Source organism: Colius striatus, unplaced genomic scaffold (assembly GCF_028858725.1).
Source record: "Colius striatus isolate bColStr4 unplaced genomic scaffold, bColStr4.1.hap1 scaffold_131, whole genome shotgun sequence".
Taxonomy (NCBI): Eukaryota; Metazoa; Chordata; class Aves; order Coliiformes; family Coliidae; genus Colius; species Colius striatus.
In genome coordinates, this window is record NW_026908422.1 from 1 (window position 1) to 21,195 (window position 21,195).

Here is a 21,195-nt window from a genome sequence, read left to right on the forward strand (position 1 = left end):
GGGCACTTGCAGGGACCACCAGCATCGCTCCCATCGTGTGGGAAGGGGAGCCCCAGCTCCCTCTGTCTCCACAGGAGAAGGGTCTCACCCCCAAACCCCCCCTTCCCTCCCTGTCCCCCCACGTGCCGGCGCTCACCTGGCTGCGGGAACGGGCTGGGGTCGGGGCAGGGGTTCGGGGGGGTCCATGGTGGGGCCCGAGGAGGCGGCGGAGGGGGCCGGGCAGGGGCCGGCCGGGGTGGGGGATGCTGCCGTGGGACCCCTGGGGCTCCTTTAGGCGCTCCTGGGTAAATTTAAAGGGGCCGCGCTCCTTTCCGAGCCCCTCCCCTCCCACCCCCAAACCCGGGGGCTGCTGGGGGGGGGGGAGGGGGGGTAATGAGCTGCCGTCCGGTCTCAACCCACCCCCCTCCCCTATAAAAAGGGGGCGAGGGGTGTTCTCCAGGACGGGAGGAGGGGAGTGGGTGCTCCCTGGGTGCTCCCCTTCCCCTGTGCACGACCCCCCAGCATCGACCCCGGGTTCCTTTGGGTCCCTCCCCCAAATCCACGCGCTGGCTCCGCCCATTTGGTCCAGAGGGGGCGTGGCTTCCCCACCCCCACCCCCAAAAGACCCAGTTCCCCCCCCCCCCCCCCCCAATATCCCCATCCCCTTGTACTGGAGCCGGCGCCGCGCTCGGGTGTTTCCGTCAGCGCTCGGCTGTTTCCGTCAGGCGGCCGAAGGAGGGTTCGGGTGGAGCCGTGGGCGGGGTCACGTGGGAGGGCCGCCGAGCGGTTCCGGAAACACCGAAGGTGGGGGGGGGGGGGGGTCAGACGGACACACACGAAGGTTTCCGGAAAGAGCCGAAGGGCCGCGGGGGGGCGTGTCGGGTGTTTCCGGCGCCGCGGCGGAAATGGCCGAGGGCCGGCGGCTGCCGCCATGTTGGGAGCCGCTGGGCGCTGAGGCGGCGCGAGCGTGAGGCGGCCGCGCCGGGGGGGGAATCGCCGCCCGTTCCCCCTCTTCCCTCCCCCCTTCCCTTCCTCCCCCTCTTCCTCCTCACCCGACCCCCCCTCCCCTCCCTCCCCTCCCTCCCCCCATGCCGCTGGCTTGGCCCCCTCCCGCTCCGTGAGCTCGGTCCGGAGCTTCCTCCTTCTCCCCCCCCAAACCCGCTTCTCCCCTCACACCCCGCCCGCTGCCGCTTCCCCCCCCTATCGCGATAGTCGCCGGGGGGGGGGGCGCGCGGCCATGTCGAGCAGCGGTCGCAGCCCTTTGCCGACCGTTAACGAGAGAGAGACGGAGCAGGTGAGGGCCGGGGGCGGCGGCGAGGGGGGAAAAGGGGTCTGAGGGGGGAAAAGGGGGATTGTGAGGGGATTGTGAGGGGAAAAGGGGGTCTGTGAGGGGAGAAAAGGGGGTCTGTGAGGGGAAAAGGGGGTCTGGGGGTCGTTCTGTGAGGGGAAAAGGGGGTCTGGGGGCGGTCTGTGAGGGGAAAAGGGGGTCTGGGGGGGGATTGTGAGGGGAAAAAGGGGTCTGTGAGGGGAAAAGGGGGTCTGGGGTCATTCTGTGAGGGGAAAAGGGGGTTTGGGGGCAGTTTGTGAGGGGAAAAAGGGGTCTGAGGGGGGATTGTGAGGGGAAAAGGGGTCTGAGGGGGGATTGTGAGGGGAAAAGGGGTCTGAGGGAGGTTTATGAGGGGAAAAAAGGGGGGTCTGGGGTCGTTCTATGAGGGAAAAGGGGGTCTGAGGTGGGATTGTGAGGGGAAAACGGGGGCCAGGGCCTGTTTGTGAGGGAGGAAAAAGGGGTCTGTGGTCATTCTGTGAGGGGAAAAGGGGGTCTGTGCACCCAGACCGTGTTGTGAGGGTCGTAAAGGGGGTCTGAGGGGGACCTGGGCTGTGTTGTGAGGGGAAGACGGGGTCTGGGGTCGGTTTGTGACGGTAAAAGGGGGTCTGGGGGCACCCAGGCTGTTGTGAGGGAGTTTGGGGGGCTCTGGGGCTGTATTTTGGGGCTGCTGGGCCGTTGTGTGAACAGAAAGTGTCTGTGAGGGGACAAACCTCGTGTCCCTTGGCCTGGCCCCTTTGCCAGGGGGTCCTGGGGGGGGGGGTCCTGGGGGGGGTGGGGGGTCCATCTCCCCTCCCCATGAAGGACCTGGATGGGGGGGGGTCTCCCATAGCCCAGCCCCCCCGTGTGGGGTGGGTTTGGGGTCCCCCTGCCTGCTCTACCCCAGAGAGTGGGGGGATCTGGTTTTGGGGGGGGTCCTGTCTCTGTCTGGGGGGGCTGTGCATGGTTTGGGGTGTCGTGTGTGTGTGTCCCCCCCCTTGTGTCAGGGGTGTGGGGGCGTGAGCCCACCCCCTTCCCTGCTGGGGGCTGTGGGGGTGGCAGCGCTGTGGGGGGGGCATTGAGATGAGGTTTTGGGGGGGGTCTATAAGGTGTAGCCCCCTCCCCCTCTGAAATGATGGGGGTCCAGCCACCCCCTGGGATGAGGAGGGTGTGGGGGGGGGGGGGTCTCCTCTCTCCCCTCCTCACCCCCCCCCCCAAATTTGTGTGAGGCTTCTTTTGGAGGAGGGGAGCAGCTGGAATAGAGGTTCCCCTATTTGGGGGGGGTTATGTTTGGGGGGGAGGGTCTTGCTGGGGGGGGGCACCCCATGGATAGCTCAGCCCTGTTTTGGGGGGCTGTCTGGGGGGGGGATTGGACATCCCCCAACTGCATGAGACCCCTGGTTTGGGGTGGGGGTGGGCTCTTCACCTTCTGCAATGGGGCAGCAGACCCCCCCCCCCCAAAATAACATCCCCAGGGCCCCCCCTCCCCCCCCATCTCACGTTGGAGTCGCTTTTCTTGGCTTTTTTTCCCTATTTTGGGTGCTTTTGAGGCGTTACGTAAGGGGGGAGGGTCTGGGCAGCGTGGGGGGAGGGTCTGGGGAGGGTTTGGGGAGGGGGAGGTGGAGCTGAGCCCTCCCCTCCCCACCCCCCTCCAGTTCAGAGTGGGGTGGGGGCTTCCCCTGGGGGGGGGGCAGAGCAAATGTGGGGGTGTTTTTTTTTGGCAGAAACCCCAAAATCTCTCAGTTTAGGTGTTATTTGGGCTGGGGGGGGATCAGGGGGCTGCGGGGAGGGGGTTGTTGCTGGTCACTGGTGGTCCCAGGGGCATCTTCTGGCCCAGGAGCTTAAGGTGACCCCCTTGGGCTAGTGACATCACCCCTTGGGCTAGTGACATCGGCCCTTGGGCTAGTGACATTATCTCTGGGGCCAGTGATATTGCCTGAGGCCACCTGATGTCATCCCTGGGGCTAGTGACATCAGTCCCAGGGCTAGTGACATCAGTCCCAGGGCTAGTGGTGTCACCTCTGGGCTAGTGACGTTGTTCCTGGGGCTAGTGACCTCACCTTAGACCCTGTGATATCATCCCAAGCCCAGTGGTATCAACCTTGGGGCTGGTGACATTGCTTTAGGGCTTCTGAGTTCCTCTCCAGGGCCAGTGACATCAGTCCCAGGGCTACTGAAGTCACTTGAGGCCTGCTGAGGTCACTGCCAGGGCTGGGACATCATCCCTGGGGCTAGTGAGATGGCTCCCAGGGCTACTGATGTTGCTTTAGGGCTTCTGAGTTCTCCTCCAGGGCCACTGACATCAGTCCCAGGGCTACTGACATCAGTCCCAGGGCTACTGACATCACCTTAGAGCTGCTCAGGTCACTCCTGGGGCTAGTGATGTCACTCCCAGGGCTACTGATGTCACTCTAGGGGCTACTGATGTCACTCCCAGGGCTAGAGGGGTCCCCTAAAGGCAGCACAAGGCCCCATCCCCCTCCTTCCTCCTTCCCCTCCTCCTCCTCCCGCCCTTTGCCGCCTCCCCAGAACCGGTTGAGCCGGTCGGGCCTTTGCTGGCCCTGCCCTGGCCTCGGCTTCCTGGCCACCAGCTCCCCCTGCAGCTAGCCCCAGCCTGGCCACCAGCTCCCCTTGCAGCTAGCCCCAGCCTGGCCACCAGCTCCCCTTGCAGCTAGCCACAGCCTGGCCACCAGCTCCTCCTGCAGCTAGCCACAGCCTGGCCAGCAGCTCCCCCTGCAGCTAGCCCCAGCCTGGCCACCAGCTCCTCCTGCAGCTAGCCCCAGCCTGGCCACCAGCTCCCCTTGCAGCTAGCCCCAGCCTGGCCACCAGCTCCCCTGCAGCTAGCCCCAGCCTGGCCACCAGCTCCTCCTGCAGCTAGCCCCAGCCTGGCCAGCAGCTCCCCCTGCAGCTAGCCCCAGCCTGGCCACCAGCTCCTCCTGCAGCTAGCCCCAGCCTGGCCACCAGCTCCCCTTGCAGCTAGCCCCAGCCTGGCCACCAGCTCCCCCTTGCAGCTAGCCCCAGCCTGGCCACCAGCTCCTCCTGCAGCTAGCCCCAGCCTGGCCAGCAGCTCCCCTGCAGCTAGCCCCAGCCTGGCCAGCAGCTCCCCTGCAGCTAGCCCCAGCCTGGCCAGCAGCTCCCCTGCAGCTAGCCCCAGCCTGGCCACCAGCTCCTCCTGCAGCTAGCCCCAGCCTGGCCACCAGCTCCCCTGCAGCTAGCCCCAGCCTGGCCAGCAGCTCCCCTGCAGCTAGCCACAGCCTGGCCACCAGCTCCCCTTGCAGCTAGCCCCAGCCTGGCCACCAGCTCCCCTGCAGCTAGCCCCAGCCTGGCCACCAGCTCCCCTTGCAGCTAGCCCCAGCCTGGCCACCAGCTCCCCTGCAGCTAGCCCCAGCCTGGCCACCAGCTCCCCCTGCAGCTAGCCCCAGCCTGGCCACCAGCTCCCCTTGCAGCTCCCCACAGCCTGGCCACCAGCTCCCCCTGCAGCTAGCCACAGCCTGGCCACCAGCTCCCCTTGCAGCTAGCCCCAGCCTGGCCACCAGCTCCCCCTTGCAGCTAGCCCCAGCCTGGCCACCAGCTCCTCCTGCAGCTAGCCCCAGCCTGGCCACCAGCTCCCCCTGCAGCTAGCCACAGCCTGGCCACCAGCTCCCCCTTGCAGCTAGCCCCAGCCTGGCCACCAGCTCCTCCTGCAGCTAGCCCCAGCCTGGCCACCAGCTCCTCCTGCAGCTAGCCACAGCCTGGCCACCAGCTCCCCCTGCAGCTAGCCCCAGCCTGGCCACCAGCTCCCCTGCAGCTAGCCACAGCCTGGCCACCAGCTCCCCCTGCAGCTAGCCCCAGCCTGGCCACCAGCTCCCCTGCAGCTAGCCCCAGCCTGGCCACCAGCTCCCCTGCAGCTAGCCACAGCCTGGCCACCAGCTCCCCCTGCAGCTAGCCCCAGCCTGGCCACCAGCTCCCCTGCAGCTAGCCCCAGCCTGGCCACCAGCTCCCCCTGCAGCTAGCCCCAACCTGGCCACCAGGTAGCCCCAACCTGGCCACCACCTTTGTCCAGGGAGCAAATGATGTCCAAAGAGCTTGTGCAGCAAGGCTTGAGCTGAGACATCTCTTACCCAACTCAGTAGCCCAACAGCCACTCTTAGTAGCCCCAGGGAGGCCTCTGAGCAGCCTCCCCCACCCCATCCAGACCCCCCATCACTTCACAGCAGGGCTGGGGTCAGTGCAAAGTGGCCAGTGCCAGGGGATGCTCAGTAGCCACTCGCCCACAAGCGCTGCCAGTGAGCCCTGGGCCCCCCCCCCCCCCCCCCGTGTGTGTGTGTGTTTGGGGGGATGTTTGTGCCCCCCCGGGGGTGATTTGGGGGGTCCCCAAGCACCATCCCCCCCCCCCAGCTGCATGTGGAGCAGATGGTGAAGCTGCTTCCCCCTCCCCCCGTTGCCACGGCAGCGTTTTGGCACAAACTCCTCCTTTTCCTCCACTTTCTCTTTTCCCCAGCACAGCTCCCGAGGGGGGGGGGGGAGGGGGGGGAATCCTTTCCCAACCCCCCCACCCCCCAAAAACCATCCCCCCCCCCCTTGTGGCCTCACCCAGCCCCTCCCCCACCACTTCCGGCGGCTGTTTCCTTCCCACGGGGGGGGGGGGGGGGGGGAACCCCAAGGGTGTGACCCCCCCAAAACGCTGCTGGGGGGGTGTGTTGGGGGAGGGGGGTGTTTTTGGGGGGGGGTCTCAACTCTCTGGTGCTGCCCTTGTCACCGGTGTGGGGGAGGGGGAGGTGACACTGTTGGTGCTCTCCCTAAAGTGACCCCAAAAAGTGGCTTTAGAGTGGGGGGGGACACCCCAACACCCCCCGTGTGTCCCCCCCCCGGTGTGGGGGGGTTGGTGGCAGCTGGGGTCAGTGAATTTGGGGACCCCCTCCCCAATATATATCCTCCCTTTGAGGTGAAATCCCACCCGGGTTTTGGGGAGGGGGGTGGGGGCTGCATCCCAGGGGGGGTTGAGATGATGGGGGGGGGTAGTGTGGTGTCCCCCTCTCACCCCAAAACTGCCCCTCTCACCCCAAAACTGCCCCTCTCACCCCAAAACTCCCCCTCTCACCCCAAAACTCCCCTCACCCCCCCATTTCCTTCCTTTGAGGTGAAATCCCACCCGGGTTTTGGGGAGGGGGGTGGGGGCTGCATCCCAGGGGGGGTTGAGATGATGGAGGGGGGGTAGTGTGGTGTCCCCCCTTCACCCCAACACCCCCCTTCACCCCAAAACTGCCCCTCTCACCCCAAAACTCCCCTCACCCCCCTGTTTCCTTCCTTTGAGGTGAAATCCCACCCTGGTTTGGGGAGGGGGCTGGGGGCTGCATCCTGGGACGTTTGGGGTGGTGGTGGGGGTAGTGTGGTGACCCCCCTTCACCCCAACACCCCCCTTCACCCCCAAACTTCTCCCCCTCCCACCCCAAAACTCCCCCCACACCCCAACCCTTCCCCTCCCAGAGCGTTTCCTCCCTTCGAGGTGAAATCCCACCCTGGTTTGGGGAGGGGGCTGGGGGCTGCATCCTGGGACGTTTGGGGTGGTGGGTGGGGGTGGGGTGGTGGGTGGGGGTAGTGTGGTGACCCCCCCCTTCACCCCAACACCCCCCTTCACCCCCAAACCCCCCCCAACCCTCCCCCCACCCCGACACCGCGCCTGTTGCGTCAGGTCCCGGAGGCGGCTCCCGGCTGCCGCCCTGCCCCGGCCGGACTTTGCCCCCTCCCCGGAGCCTCCCCCTGCTGTCCCCAGCCCCGGGGGGGGTCGGGGGCGGGATTTGGGGCGCAGGGGGGCGCTGGCTGACGTGTGCCCCCCCTGCAGGCCGCGGGGAAGGGCGGCAGCATGCTGCGGGGCCGCGGCGCCGGCGCCGAGGAGCAGCCCCACGTCGGCAACTACCGGCTGCTCAAAACCATCGGCAAGGGCAACTTCGCCAAGGTCAAGCTGGCACGGCACGTGCTCACCGGCAAGGAGGTGGGACGGGGGTGAGGGTGGGCTGGGGGTGCCACCCTGCGGTGGGCTTGTGGGCAAAGGGCTGTGGGTGCCACCCATAGGTGGGCAGAGGGCTGTGGGTGCCAGCCTGGGGTGGGCAGAGGGCTGTGGGTGCCACCCTGCGGTGGGCAGAGGGCTGTGGGTGCCACCCATGGGCGGGCATGTGGGCAAGTGGGTGCCAACTTGGGGTGGGCTTGTGGGCAGAGGGCTGTGGGTGCCACCCTGGGGTGAGGGTGGGCAAGTGGGTGCCACCTTGGGGTGGGCAGAGGGCTGTGGGTGCCACCCTGGGGTGGGCTTGTGGGCAAAGGGCTGTGGGTGCCAGCCTGGGGTGGGCAAGTGGGCAAAGGGCTGTGGGTGCCACCTATGGGTGGGCAAGTGGGCAAAGGGCTGTGGGTGCCACCTATGGGTGGGCAAGTGGGCAAAGGGCTGTGGATGCCACTCTGGAGTGGGCAAGTGGGTGCCAGCCTGGGGTGGGCTTGTGGGCAAAGGGCTGTGGGTGCCAGCATGGGGTGAGGGTGGGCAAGTGGGCGCCACCCATGGGTGGGCTTGTGGGCCAAGGGCTGTGGGTGCCAGCCTGGGGTGGGCTTGTGGGCAGAGGGCTGTGGGTGCCACCCTGGGGTGGGGGTGGGCAAGTGGGCGCCAGCCTGGGGTGGGCTTGTGGGCAAAGGGCTGTGGGTGCCAGCATGGGGTGAGGGTGGGCAAGTGGGCGCCACCCATGGGTGGGCTTGTGGGCCAAGGGCTGTGGGTGCCAGCCTGGGGTGGGCAAGTGGGCAAAGGGCTGTGGGTGCCACTCTGGAGTGGGCAAGTGGGTGCCAGCCTGGGGTGGGCTTGTGGGCAGAGGGCTGTGGGTGCCACCCTGGGGTGGGGGTGGGCAAGTGGGTGCCAGCCTGGGGTGGGCTTGTGGGCAAAGGGCTGTGGGGCTCAGCCCATGGGTGGGCTTGTGGGCAGAGGGCTGTGGGTGCCATCCTGGGGTGGGGGTGGGCAAGTGGGTGCCACCCTGGAGTGGGCAAGTGGGCAAAGGACTGTGGGTGCCACCCTGGGGTGGGCAAGTGGGCAGAGGGCTGTGGGGATGGGATGGGCTTGTGGGGCCATGGGTGGAGCCCATGGGTGCCACCCTTGGGTGGGGATGGTGGGCTTGTGAGTGCCACCCTTGGGTGGGCAAGTGGATGCCACCCTGGGGTGGGCTTGTGGGCAAAGGACTGTAGGTGCCACCCTGGGGTGGGGATGATGAGCTTGTGGGGGTGATTTGATGCCCCTGACCCCATGGGTGCCCCTTGGGGTGGGCTCCTGCCCCTGACCCCGTGGGTGCCCTGTGGGGGTGATTTGATGCCCCTGACCCCGTGGGTGCCCCTTGGGGTGGGCTCCTGACCCCTCTCCCCCTCCCCAGGTCGCCGTGAAGATCATTGACAAGACCCAGCTCAACTCCTCCAGCCTGCAGAAGGTGGGGAGGGCTCCCTGGGGGGCTGGGAGGGGACACACAACCCTTCTGGGGGTCCACACGTGGCCCTGGGGGGTGGCACCAGCCCCCTTTTTCGGGGAGGGGGTTGCACCATCTCCCCTCCCCCCTTCCAGCTCTTCCGAGAAGTGCGAATAATGAAGGTCCTGAACCACCCCAACATAGGTGAGAGCCTGGGGGGGGGGGGATGGGAGTGGGGGGTCTTTTATCTCTTTGGGGGGGTCTCAGGGGGGTGCTGCCCCCTCCCCAATGACCTCCAGCCCCTCCCCCACGTGTGCAGTGAAGCTGTTTGAGGTGATCGAGACGGAGAAGACGCTGTACCTGGTGATGGAGTACGCCAGCGGGGGGTGAGCGGGGAGGGGAGGGGAGGGGACACGCTGAGGGGTGAGGAGGGGGCTTCTCCTCACCCCCCTCAGCTCCCTGACCCCCTCCCCAACACCCACATCCCCCCAGGTGAGGTGTTTGATTACCTGGTGGCCCACGGCCGCATGAAGGAGAAGGAAGCTCGGGCCAAGTTCCGCCAGGTCAGGGCTGGAGTGGGGGGGGGGGGGGTGGGTTTGACACATCCCCCTCCCCAAAAATGAAAGGGGAGAGGGGTTGGGAATGTCCCTGAACACCCCCCAACTGCAGGAGGGGGGCTGGGGTTGTGGGGAGCCCCCCCTGACACCCCCCTGTCCTGCAGATAGTGTCGGCCGTGCAGTACTGCCACCAGAAGTTCATTGTGCACAGGGACCTGAAGGTGAGGAGACCCCTCCCCAAAATCCCCCCCAGCACCCCAAAGGGCTCCCCAGGTCACCCTCCCAGTGAGCTCCTTGGGATCCCCCACCCTGGGACATGTCAGGACACCCAGGGCAGCCCCCAGACCCCTCTGAGACCCTCTGGGAGCTCACCAGGACCCCCAGGACAGCCCCCAGACACCCTTGAGCCTCCCCCAGACCCCCCTTAGACCCTCTGGGAGCTGACCAGGACCCCCAGTGCAGCCCCCAGACCCCTCTGAGACCCTCTGAGAGCTGACCAGGACCCCCAGGACAGCCCCCAGACCCCTCTGAGACCCTCTGGCATCTGACCAGGACCCCCAGTGCAGCCCCCAGTCCCCCCTGAGACCCTCTTTGAGATGATCAAACACCCTTGAGCCTCCCCAGGACCCCCCTTAGCACCCCCAGGGCAGCCTCCAGACCCCTTTTAGACCCTCTGGGAGCTAACCAGTACCCCCCCCAGCCTCCCCCCCTGAAGCTCCTGGTGCCCCTCAGGCCGAGAACCTGCTGCTGGACGCCGACATGAACATCAAAATCGCCGACTTTGGCTTCAGCAACGAGTTCACGTTTGGGAACAAGCTGGACACGTTCTGCGGCTCCCCCCCGTATGCTGCCCCCGAGCTCTTCCAGGGCAAGAAGTACGACGGGCCTGAGGTGGATGTGTGGAGCCTGGGGGTCATCCTCTACACCCTGGTCAGCGGCTCCCTGCCCTTCGATGGGCAGAACCTCAAGGTGAGGGGCTGGGGGGGAGCTGGAGGGGGAGGGAAGGGGGTTTCAGGGGGGTTTGGGGAATATAAGGGGGGGTTGAGGGGCTTTGGGAGGGGTTTGAGGGGTCTGGGAGGGGGTTTGAGGGGCTTTGGGAAGGGTTTGAGAGGGTCTTAGGGGGTCTGGAAGCGGGTTTGAGGGGCTTTGGGAAGGGTTTGAGAGGGTCTTAGGGGGTCTAGGAGGGGGTTTGAGGGGCTTTGGGAAGGATTTGGGGGTCTTAAAGGCTCTGGGAGGGATTTTGGGGTGTCTTAAGGGGCTTTGAGGGGCTTTGGGAAGGGTTTGAGGGAGTTTGAGGGGCTTTGGGAAGGATTTGGGGGTCTTAAAGGCTCTGGGAGGGGTTTTGGGGTGTCTTAAGGGGCTTTGAGGGGCTTTGGGAAGGGTTTGGGGGGGGGTCTTAGGGGCTCTGGGATGGGATTTGAGGGGCTTTAGGAGGGGTTTGGGGTGTCTTGGGTCTGGGAGGGGGTTTGGGGTGTCTTAGGGGGGTTTGAGGGGCTTTTGGAAGGGTTTGAGGGGGTCTTAGGGTGTCTGGGAGGGGGTTTGGGGTGGTTGTAGGGGGTTTAGGTTGGTTTTGGGGGTGTTTGGGGTGGTTGTAGGGGTTTGGGGTGTTTTTTGGGGGGGTTTGGGGTGTTTTTTTGGGGGGGTTTGGGGGTGGTTGTGGGGGGTTTGGGGTGTTTTTGGGGTGGTTTTGGGGTGTGTGGGGCTGAGGCCGCCGCTGGCTGTGCGCAGGAGCTGCGGGAGCGGGTGCTGAGGGGCAAGTACCGAATCCCCTTCTACATGTCGACCGACTGCGAGAACCTGCTCAAGAAGTTCCTCATCCTCAACCCCACCAAGAGGGGGACCCTGGAGGTGAGGGGGAGGGGCCATGGAGGGACAACCCCCACACGAATCCCTCCCCAAAATGTGGGGGGTGGGAACCTTGGACAGCACCCGCCACCTGCTTTTGGACCCCCCCAGTGCGGTCCCAGGACCTGGGATGTCCCCAGCACGGTCCTGTGACCCCCTCTGGGCACCCCCAGGACCCCTGAGACTCCCCTGGGCACCCCCAGGACCCCTGAGACTCCCCTGGGCACCCCCAGGACCCCTGAGACTCCCCTGGGCACCCCCAGGATCCATGAGACTCCCCTGGGCACCCCCAGGACCCCTGAGACTCCCCTGGGCACCCCCAGGATCCATGAGACTCCCCTGGGCACCCCCAGGATCCATGAGACTCCCCCTGAGACCCCCCTGGGCACCCCCAGGACCCCTGAGACCCCCCTGGGCACTCCCAGGACCCCGCCAGCATGATTTTAAACACCCCTAAGAACCCCCCAACCCAACCACCACCCCCCAGCATGGTCCTGGGCACCTCTGGGACCCCTCCAGGCACCATCAGGACCCCTTGAGACGCCCCCAGCATGGTCCTGGGCACCTCTGGAACCCCTCCAGGCACCATCAGGACTCCTGGGAGCCCCCAGCATGGTCCTGGCACACCCTCAGGCACCATCAGGACCCCTGAGACCCCCCCAGCATGGTCCTGGGCATCCCCAGAACCCCCCCAATGTGATCCTGGACACCCCCAGAACCCCCCAACCCACCCCCACCCCCCCTCCAGCTCCTTAGAGCTTCCCATCCAGCTCCAGGATCCCTCTTGAGCCCCCCCATCACTCCCACCCCTCCCAAATATCCCAGGACTCCAGGGGTGACCCCAGGAAGTCTCCTGGGGACCCCCAAACCCCTTTTGGTGTCACTTGTGTGTGTGTCCCCCCCAGCAAATCATGAAGGATCGCTGGATGAACGTGGGGCACGAGGACGACGAGCTCAAGCCCTACATGGAGCCTGTGCCCGACTACAAGGACCCCCGGAGGACAGGTAGGAGCCCCCCCAAAATGGAAAGGGACAGGCTGGGGGGGTCCCCAGGGTCCCCCCTGAGGTGTGTGTGTGTCCCCACCTCAGAGCTGATGGTGTCCATGGGGTACACGAGGGAGGAGATCCAGGAGTCGCTGGTGGGGCAGAAGTACAACGAGGTGATGGCCACGTACCTGCTGCTGGACCACAGGAGCTCGGAGGTGGGGGGACACTGGGGACACTGGGGGGCACTGGGGGAGTGGGGAGGCGGTGAGGAGGGGACAAGGGGTGTGGGGACAGAGGCAGGAGCTGGAGGGGATGAGGAGGGGATGTGGGGAGGGACATGGGGGCACAGGGACAGGGGACATGGGGAGGGGGATGAGGGGGGCACAGGGACAAGGAGGGGACATGGGGGCACAGGGACAAGGAGGGGACATGAGGAGGGGGATGGGGACAGGGGACAAGGAGGGGACATGAGGGGGGCACAGGGACAGGGGACAAGGAGGGGACATGAGGAGGGGGATGGGGACAGGGGACAAGGAGGGGACATGAGGAGGGGGATGAGGGGGACACAGGGACAAGGAGGAGACATGATGTGGGACATGAGGGGTCACAGGGACAGGGGACAAGGAGGGGACGTGAGGAGGGGGATGGGGACAGGGGACAAGGAGGGGACATGATGGGGGCACAGGGACAGGGGACATGGGGAGGGAGATGGGGACAGGGGACAAGGAGGGGACATGAGGAGGGGGATGAGGGGGACACAGGGACAAGGAGGAGACATGATGTGGGACATGAGGGGTCACAGGGACAGGGGACAAGGAGGGGACGTGAGGAAGTTGGGGGACACAGGGACAGGGGACATGGGGTGGGGGGGCCACAGGGACAAGGAGGGGATGGGGGGACATGAGAGTCATGGAGAGGTGGCACAGGAGGCACGAGGAGGGGGTGGGGACAGAGAGGGGACAAGATGAGGGGTCCTGGGGACATGGGCACGATGTGGGGGGGACACAACGAGGTGGGACCTTGCCCCCCCAAGCCATTCCCGGTCCCAGTGCCACTGTGTGTCCCCCATCCCTGGCACCCCCCTGTGTGACCCCCCCCATGGCCCTTGTCCCCATCCTGTCACCTTTGTGTCCCTGTGACCCTCGTCCCCCCCATGTTCCCCCCATCACCCCCAACTCTGCCCACACAGGGGGGGAAGCCCCTGTGCCCCCTGTGCCCCCCAGTGACCCCCCTGTGCCCCCTCAGTCCCTGTGCCCCCCAGTGACCCCCCTGTGCCCCCCAGCTGGAGGACAACCTGGCTCTGAAGCCCATGGACCCCCCTCATTCCCTGTGCCCCCCAGTGACCCCCCTGTACCCCCTCATTCCCTGTGCCCCCCAGTGACCCCCCTGTGCCCCCCTCAGTCCCTGTGCCTCCCAGTGACCCCCCTGTGCCCCCCTCAGTCCCTGTGCCCCCCAGTGACCCCCCTGTGCCCCCCAGCTGGAGGACAGCCTGGCTCTGAAGCCCAGACCCCCCCAGGACGTTGCCAACAGCTCGGGCCCCTCCCCAGCACACAAAGTGCAGCGCAGTGTGTCGGCCAACCCCAAACGCCGCGTCAGCGACCAGGGTGAGACCCCCCCCAAAACCTCGGCTGGGGGGCACCCAGGGGCCTGAAGCCAGGGGGGAGGGGGGCACCCACATGTCTTGTGGGGGAGGGATGTGGTGGGTGGGGGGGTCCCTGGGTCCCTGAGGTCGTGGGGGGTGGGACATGGTGGGTGGGGGGTCTCTGGGTGTCTGAGGTCATAGGGGGTGGGACATGGTGGGTGGGGGGTCTCTGGGTGCCTAAGATCTTGGTGGGGGGGGGTCCCTGGGTGCCTGAGGTCATGGGGAGGGGTCCCTGGGTGCTTGAGGCTGTGGGGGGTGGGACATGGTGGGTGGGGGGTCCCTGGATGCCTGGGGTCTTGGTGGAGGGTCCCTGAAGTCATGGGGGGTGGGACATGGTGGGTGGGGGGTCCCTGGGTGTCTGAGGTCATGGTGGGGGGTCCCTGAGGACTTTGGGGGTGGGACATGGTGGGTGGGGGGTCGCTAGGTCTGGGGGGGAGTGGGGGGGTGATTCCTGGATGGGGGGGAAAGGAGGAGCCTTTTGGGGGGAGGGAGCTGAGAGTTGGGGGTCTCCAGACCCCCTGGAGTGGGGGCAAGGAGTGCCCACAGCCTTTGGGGAGGGGCCTGAAGCAAAGTGGGGGGGGGGGACATGTTGCTGTGGGGCAGCAGAGGGGGAGCAGACTCCTCCCTCCTTCACTTAATCCCCCCCAGGGAGGGGTTGGGGGTCTCTGTGGGTGCTCCCCCTCCCCTCCCATGACCCCCCTCCCCCTCTGTACCCCCAGCTGGTCTCTCCATCCCCACCTCTGCCTCCTACTCCAAGAAGACTCAGGCAGCCAACGCTGAGAACAAGCGGGGGGGGGGGCCCAGGGCCCGGGGGGGCAGCGGAGGAGGACGGGGGGGCGTCGGGCTGGCAGCACGGCCAAGGTGCCCCCCAGCCCCCTGCCCAGCCTGGACAGAGCCAAGGGCACCCCCTCCCCCTCCACGGTCAGTGCTGGGGGGGCACCCGTGTCTGGGGGCAGGGAGGGGGGTTGGGGTGGGGGGCACCCAGGGGTGAGGGCAGGGGGGTGTCTGTGGGTTTGGGGGGGTGGGAGTGGGGGATTTGGGGTGGGAGTGAGGGGGTTTGGGGTGGGAATGGGGGGTTTGGGGTGGGAATGGGGAGTTTGGGGTGGGGGGCACCCAGGGGTGAGGGCAGGGGTGGGAGTGGGGGGTTTGGAGTGGGGGGCACCCAGGGGTGAGGGCAGGGGGGTGTCTGTGGGTTTAGGGGGGTGGGAGTGAGGGGTTTGGGGTGGGAGTGAGAGGTTTGAGGTGGGGGGCACCCAGGGGTGAAGGCAGGGGGGTGTATGTGGGTTTGGGGGGGTGGGAGGGAGGGGTTTGGGGTGGGGGGCACCCCTGGGTGGGTGTCTCAGTGTAGAAGGGGGGGGTAGCACCCATTTTGGGGTCCCATGTGGGGGTGCAGACACCTGCCCCCTGCTTTTGGGGTGGAGGTGTGCTGGGGGGGGGGTTGGGGGTGAGGCTGAAGCATTTGAGTCCTGTGGGAGATGGAAGGGGAGGGTCTTTCAAGGGGAGGGGTGTCCTGCTGCCCCCTGCATCACCCCCCTTGTGTTTTGGGGTGCCTGGGGGGTCTCCAGCCCCCCTCCCAGCACCCCCTCTGCACCCCCCCCCCACAGAACAGCGTCCTGTCCACGGGCACCGCGCGCAGCCGCAACTCGCCGCTGCTGGAACGCGCCAGCCTGGGCCAGGGCTCGCTGCAGAACGGCAAGGACAGGTACAGCCCCCCAAAAACCCTCCCACTGCCCCCCAGAAACCCACTCCCCACCACACAGGGGTGTGAGGGGGCGTCTGAGGTGCTGGGGAGGGGTGCTGACGGGTCTCCAGGTCTATGAGGGGTGACAGGGGGTCCTCAGGGTGCTGTGGGGTGATGGGGGGGGTCTGTGGGGTGAGGATGGAGTCCCTGGGCTGAGGGGGGGTTCTGCAGGGTGAGGGGGTTCCCTGGGGGGTGAGAGGGGTCCCTGGGGGGGTCCCTATGGGGTGCTGGGGGCTCTGTGGGGTGAGGGGGTGTCCCTGTGGGGATCTGTGGGGTGAGGGGTCCCTCTGGGGGTCCCTGTGGGGTGAGGGGTGTCCCTGTGGGGGTGTCTATGGGGTGAGGGGTGTCTGTGGGGTCCCTGTGGGTCCCTGTGGGGTGAGGGGTGTCTGTGGGGGTCCCTGTGGGGGTCTGTGGGGTCTCTGTGGGGTGAGGGGTCCCTGTGGGGGTGTGTGGGGTGAGGGGTGTCTCTGGGGTCCCTGTGGGGGTCCCTGTCAGGTTCTGTGGGGTCCCTATGGGGGTCTGTGGTGTGAGGGGTCCCTGTGGGGGTCTCTGTGGGGTGAGGGGGGTGTGTGGGGGTGTGTGGGGTGAGGGGTCCCTGTGGGGGTCCCTGTGGGGGTCTGTGGGGTCTCTGTGGGGTGAGGGGTCCCTGTGGGGGTGTGTGGGGTGAGGGGTGTCTCTGGGGTCCCTGTGGGGGTCCCTGTCAGGTTCTGTGGGGTCCCTATGGGGGTCTGTGGTGTGAGGGGTCCCTGTGGGGGTCTCTGTGGGGTGAGGGGGGTGTGTGGGGGTGTGTGGGGTGAGGGGTGTCTGTGGGGGTCCCTGTGGGGGTCTGTGGGGTCTCTGTGGGGTGAGGGGTCCCTGTGGGGGTGTGTGGGGTGAGGGGTGTCTCTGGGGTCCCTGTGGGGGTCCCTGTCAGGTTCTGTGGGGTCCCTATGGGGGTCTGTGGTGTGAGGGGTCCCTGTGGGGGTCTCTGTGGGGTGAGGGGGGTGTGTGGGGGTGTGTGGGGTGAGGGGTCCCTGTGGGGGTCCCTGTGGGGGTCTGTGGGGTCTCTGTGGGGTGAGGGGTCCCTGTGGGGGTGTGTGGGGTGAGGGGTGTCTCTGGGGTCCCTGTGGGGGTCCCTGTGGGGGTTCTGTGGGGTCCCTATGGGGGTCTGTGGTGTGAGGGGTCCCTGTGGGGGTCTCTGTGGGGTGAGGGGGGTGTGGGGGTGTGTGGGGTGTGTGGTCCCCGTGGGGGTGCGTGGTGTCCCGGCCACCGCCGTTAACCCCTGGTTGCCCGCAGCGGTCCCTGTGGGGTCTCTGGGGGGGTGTGTGGGGTGAGGGGTCCCTGTGGGGTCCCGTGGGGGTGCGTGGTGTCCCCTGCTGCCGTTAACCCCCGGCTGCCCGCAGCGCCGCCCCTGGGCGCGTGCCGTCGGCGTCGCCGTCAGCGCACAACGTGAGCCAGGGCCCCGGCAGCTTCCCGCGGGGGGTGGCCACGCGCAGCACGTTCCACGCGGGGCAGCTGCGGCCGGCACAGCCCCCGGGGCCCCCCCTGGCCTACGGGCTGCCCCCCGCCCTGCCGCCCCCCGCCTCGCCCTCGGGCGCCAGCCAGGGCCGGCGCGGCCCCTCGGGCAGCCTCTTCAGCAAGTTCACCTCCAAGTTCGTGCGCAGGTGAGCGCTGGGACGGGTGTGTGCGGCCCCCAGGGGCTCCCCAGTGTCATCTCAGTGGCCCCTCGCTGTGTCTGCTTGTCCCCCCATCTCTCAGGGGCTCCCCAGTGGCCCCTCGCTGTGTCTGCTTGTCCCCCCACCTCTGAGGGGCTCCCCAATGTCATCTCAGTGTGTCTGCTTGTCCCCCCACCTCTCAGGGGCTCCCCAGCGTCCCCTCGCTGTGTCTGCTTGTTCCCTCATCTCTGAGGGGCTCCCCAGTGTTATCTCAGTGTCCCCTCGGTGTCCCCCCAATGTCACCTCGCTGTGTCTGCTTGTCTCCCCATCTCTGAGGGGCTCCTCAGTGTCCCCTCAGTGTCCCCTTGGTGTCCCCCCAATGTCACCTCACTGTGTTTGCTTGTCTCCCCATCTCTGAGGGGCTCCCCAATGTCATCTCGGTGTCCCCTTGGTGTGTCCCCTTGTCCCCCCATCTCCAAGGGGCTCCCCAATGTCACCTCGATGTCCCCCCTTGTCCCCCCATCTCCAAGGGGCTCCTCAGTGTCACCTCACTGTGTCTGCTTGTCCCCCAGTCTCTGAGGGGCTCCCCAGTGTCACCTCAGTGTCCCCTCGGTGTCTCCTCCATGTGTTTCCTTGTCCCCCCATCTCTGAGAGGCTCCCCAGTGTCCCCTTGGTGTCCCCCCAGTGTCCCCCCTTGTCCCCCCATCTCCAAGGGGCTCCCCAATGTCACCTCACTGTGTCTCCTGGTTCCCTCATCTCTGGGGGGCTCCTCAGTGTCCCCTTGCTGTGTCTCCTTGGTGTCCCCTCACTGTGGCCCCTCATCCCTTTGTCCCCTCACTGTGTGACCCCTCTGTGTTCCCCCTTGGGGTGTCCCCTCATCACCCCCCCCAACCCAGGGCTCCTCCATGTGTCCCCCCCCCAATGTGCCCCCCCAAATGTGACCCCTTCTGTCCCCTCTGTGTGTCCCCCCATCTCCCTCCTGTATCCCCCACCCTGGGACCCTCCCCATGTCCCCACCCCCCCCCTCAACCCACCCCATCCCACATTGCAGGGTGAGGACCCCTCCTCAGCCCACCCCCAGCCCCCGTTTTGAGGGGTGGGGAGGGGTCTGGGCCTGGGGGGGTCCCTCAGAAGGTTGGGGGGGGTGCAGGTGGGGGGAGGGGTGGTGGCTCTGTCCCAGCCCCTCCCCCCTCCTCACCCCTCCCCCAACGTCGCCCTTCTCTTCTGTTTGTCTTTGTAGAAATCTGTCTTTCAGGTTTGCCAGAAGGTAGGATGCCCCAAAAACCCCCCCAAACCCCCCCCAGCCCCCCAAAACCCCCCCAGGCCCCCCCAGCCCCGCACGGCCCCGCATGCCCCCCCTCCCCAGCTCAGCCGTCCCACGTCCGTCCGTGTGTCCCCCCTCCCCCGTCTCTGTCTGTCTGTGTGTCCCCTCCCCTGCTGGGGGCTGTGGGGGGAGGGGCTGCCCCCTCCCACCCCCCATCTCCCCCCTCCCCCCACATCTCACTGCTGCCCCTTCTTCTTTCTCGAGGAACCCGCACGAGCCCGAGAGCAAAGAGCGAGTGGAGACGCTCAGGTGAGTGCAGGGACCCCCCAGGGACCCCCCCAGGGACCCCCAGACCTCCCTCCTGGCCCCTGTGACCTCTCTGGCACCTCCATCCTGCTCCTGCTGCCATCCCTGTGCCACCCAAAGCCACCACGCTGCTTCCTCCTGCTCCTGGTGCCACCCCTGAGCTTCCCACACCCTCCCAAGGCCACCACACTGCTCCTGGTGCCACCCAGGACCTCCCTCCTGCTCCTGGTGCCACCCCTGAGCTTCCCACACCCTCCATGGCCACCACACTGCTCCTGGTGCCACCCAGGACCTCCCTCCTGCTCCTGGTGCCACCCCTGAGCTTCCCACACCCTCCAAGGCCATCACACTGCTCCTGGTGCCACCCAGGACCTCCCTCCTGCTCCTGGTGCCACCCCAGAGCTTCCCACACCCTCCAAGGCCATCACACTGCTCCTGGTGCCACCCAGGACCTCCCTCCTGCTCCTGGTGCCACCCCTGAGCTTCCCACACCCTCCAAGGCCATCACACTGCTCCTGGTGCCACCCAGGACCTCCCTCCTGCTCCTGGTGCCACCCCTGAGCATCCCACACCCTCCATGGCCACCACACTGCTCCTGGTGCCACCCAGGACCTCCCTCCTGCTCCTGGTGCCACCCCTGAGCATCCCACACCCTCCATGGCCACCACACTGCTCCTGGTGCCACCCAGGACCTCCCTCCTGCTCCTGGTGCCACCCCTGAGCTTCCCACACCCTCCAAGGCCATCACACTGCTCCTGGTGCCACCCAGGACCTCCCTCCTGCTCCTGGTGCCACCCCTGAGCATCCCACACCCTCCATGGCCACCACACTGCTCCTGGTGCCACCCAGGACCTCCCTCCTGCTCCTGGTGCCACCCCTGAGCTTCCCACACCCTCCAAGGCCACCACACTGCTCCTGCTGCCACCCCCGGTCCCTTGTGCCACCCCCACCCCTCTCCCACGCCCCTCCTGACCTGTCCCCTGCCCGTGTCGCTCAGAGCCGCCGTGCCGGGGGACAAGGAGGCGCGGGAGCCGTGCGGGCGCGAGGCCAAGCCGCGCTCGCTGCGCTTCACCTGGAGCATGAAGACGACGAGTTCCCTGGAGCCCGGCGAGATGCTGCGAGAGATCCGCAAGGTCCTGGACGCCAACAGCTGCCGCTGCGAGCCCCAGGAGCGCTTCGTGCTGCTCTGCGCCCACGGCGCCCCCGGCCACGACTCCTTCGTGCAGTGGGAGATGGAGGTTTGCAAACTGCCGCGCCTGTCCCTCAACGGCGTCCGCTTCAAGCGCATCGCCGGCACCTCCATGGCCTTCAAGAACATCGCCTCCAAAGTGGCCAACGAGCTCAAGCTCTGAGCCAACGCCGCTGGGGCGCCCCCTGCTGCCGCCGGCGCCTCCCCAGCCCGCCCCAGCTCGGCCTCTGGGGTCCCCGGGGGCTGGGGAGGAGCTGGGTGGGGTGTGGGGGTGGCGCCAGGGTGAGCTGGTGGCTCCTGGAACCAGCTTTGGATGTCACAGTGTGGCTCCTGGAACCAGCCTTGGTGGCCCAGGGCGTCACGGTGTGGCTCTGGGGACAGCTTCAGTGGCCAAGGTGTCACAGTGTGGCTCCTGGAACCAGCCTTGGTGGCCCAGGGCATCATGGTGTGGCTCTGGGGACAGCTTCAGTGGCCCAGGACGTCATGGTGTGGCTCCTGGAACCAGCCTTGGTGGCCCACAGTGTGGCTCCTGGAACCAGCTTCAGTGGCCAAGGATGTCACAGTGTGGCTCTGGGGATGGCTTCAGTGGCCAAGGTGTCACAGTGTGGCTCCTGGAGCCAGCCTTGGATGTCACAGTGTGGCTCCTGGAACCAGCCTTGGTGGCCCACAGTGTGGCTCCTGGAACCAGCTTCAGTGGCCAAGGATGTCACAGTGTGGCTCTGGGGACAGCTTCAGTGGCCAAGGTGTCACAGTGTGGCTCCTGGAGCCAGCCTTGGATGTCACAGTGTGGCTCCTGGAACCAGCCTTGGTGGCCCAGGGCATCATGGTGTGGCTCTGGGGACAGCTTCAGTGGCCCAGGACATCATGGTGTGGCTCTGGGGACAGCTTCAGTGGCCCAGGGCGTTATGGTGTGGCTCCTGGAACCAGCCTTGGTGGCCCAAAGTGTCACAGTGTGGCTCTGGGGACAGCTTCAGTGGCCAAAGTGTCACAGTGTGGCTCATGGAACCAGCTTATGTGGCCCAAGGTGTCACAGTGTGGTTCTGGGGACAGCTTCAGTGGCCCAGGGCGTCACGGTGTGGCTCCTGGAACCAGCTTATGTGGCCCAAGGTGTCACAGTGTGGCTCCTGGAGAGAGCTTCGGTGGCCCAGGACCTCATGGAGTGGTTCTGGGGGCAGCTTTGGTGGCCAAGGATGTCACAGTGTGGCTCTGGGGATGGCTTCAGTGGCCAAGGTGTCACAGTGTGGCTCCTGGAGCCAGCCTTGGTGGCACATCGCCGGCACCTCCATGGCCTTCAAGAACATCGCCTCCAAAGTGGCCAACGAGCTCAAGCTCTGAGCCAACG

The 21,195-nt window shown here is 66.8% G+C and overlaps 1 protein-coding gene across 1 annotated transcript; it reads left to right on the forward strand.

The window, feature by feature from the left end:
* Window positions 1-868: 868 nt before the first annotated feature.
* Window positions 869-20,104, forward strand: MARK2 (microtubule affinity regulating kinase 2). The gene is given in 19 exon segments (XM_062019720.1): window positions 869-1,273; window positions 7,104-7,253; window positions 8,659-8,712; window positions 8,844-8,892; window positions 9,008-9,072; window positions 9,180-9,251; window positions 9,410-9,466; window positions 9,978-10,214; window positions 10,974-11,093; window positions 11,996-12,095; window positions 12,180-12,292; window positions 13,555-13,681; window positions 14,439-14,509; window positions 14,512-14,640; window positions 15,324-15,421; window positions 16,843-17,103; window positions 18,335-18,361; window positions 18,623-18,667; window positions 19,662-20,104. Coding segments are annotated over 19 exon segments (2,187 nt in total). The 5' UTR covers window positions 869-1,216; the 3' UTR covers window positions 20,017-20,104.
* Window positions 20,105-21,195: the final 1,091 nt, after the last annotated feature.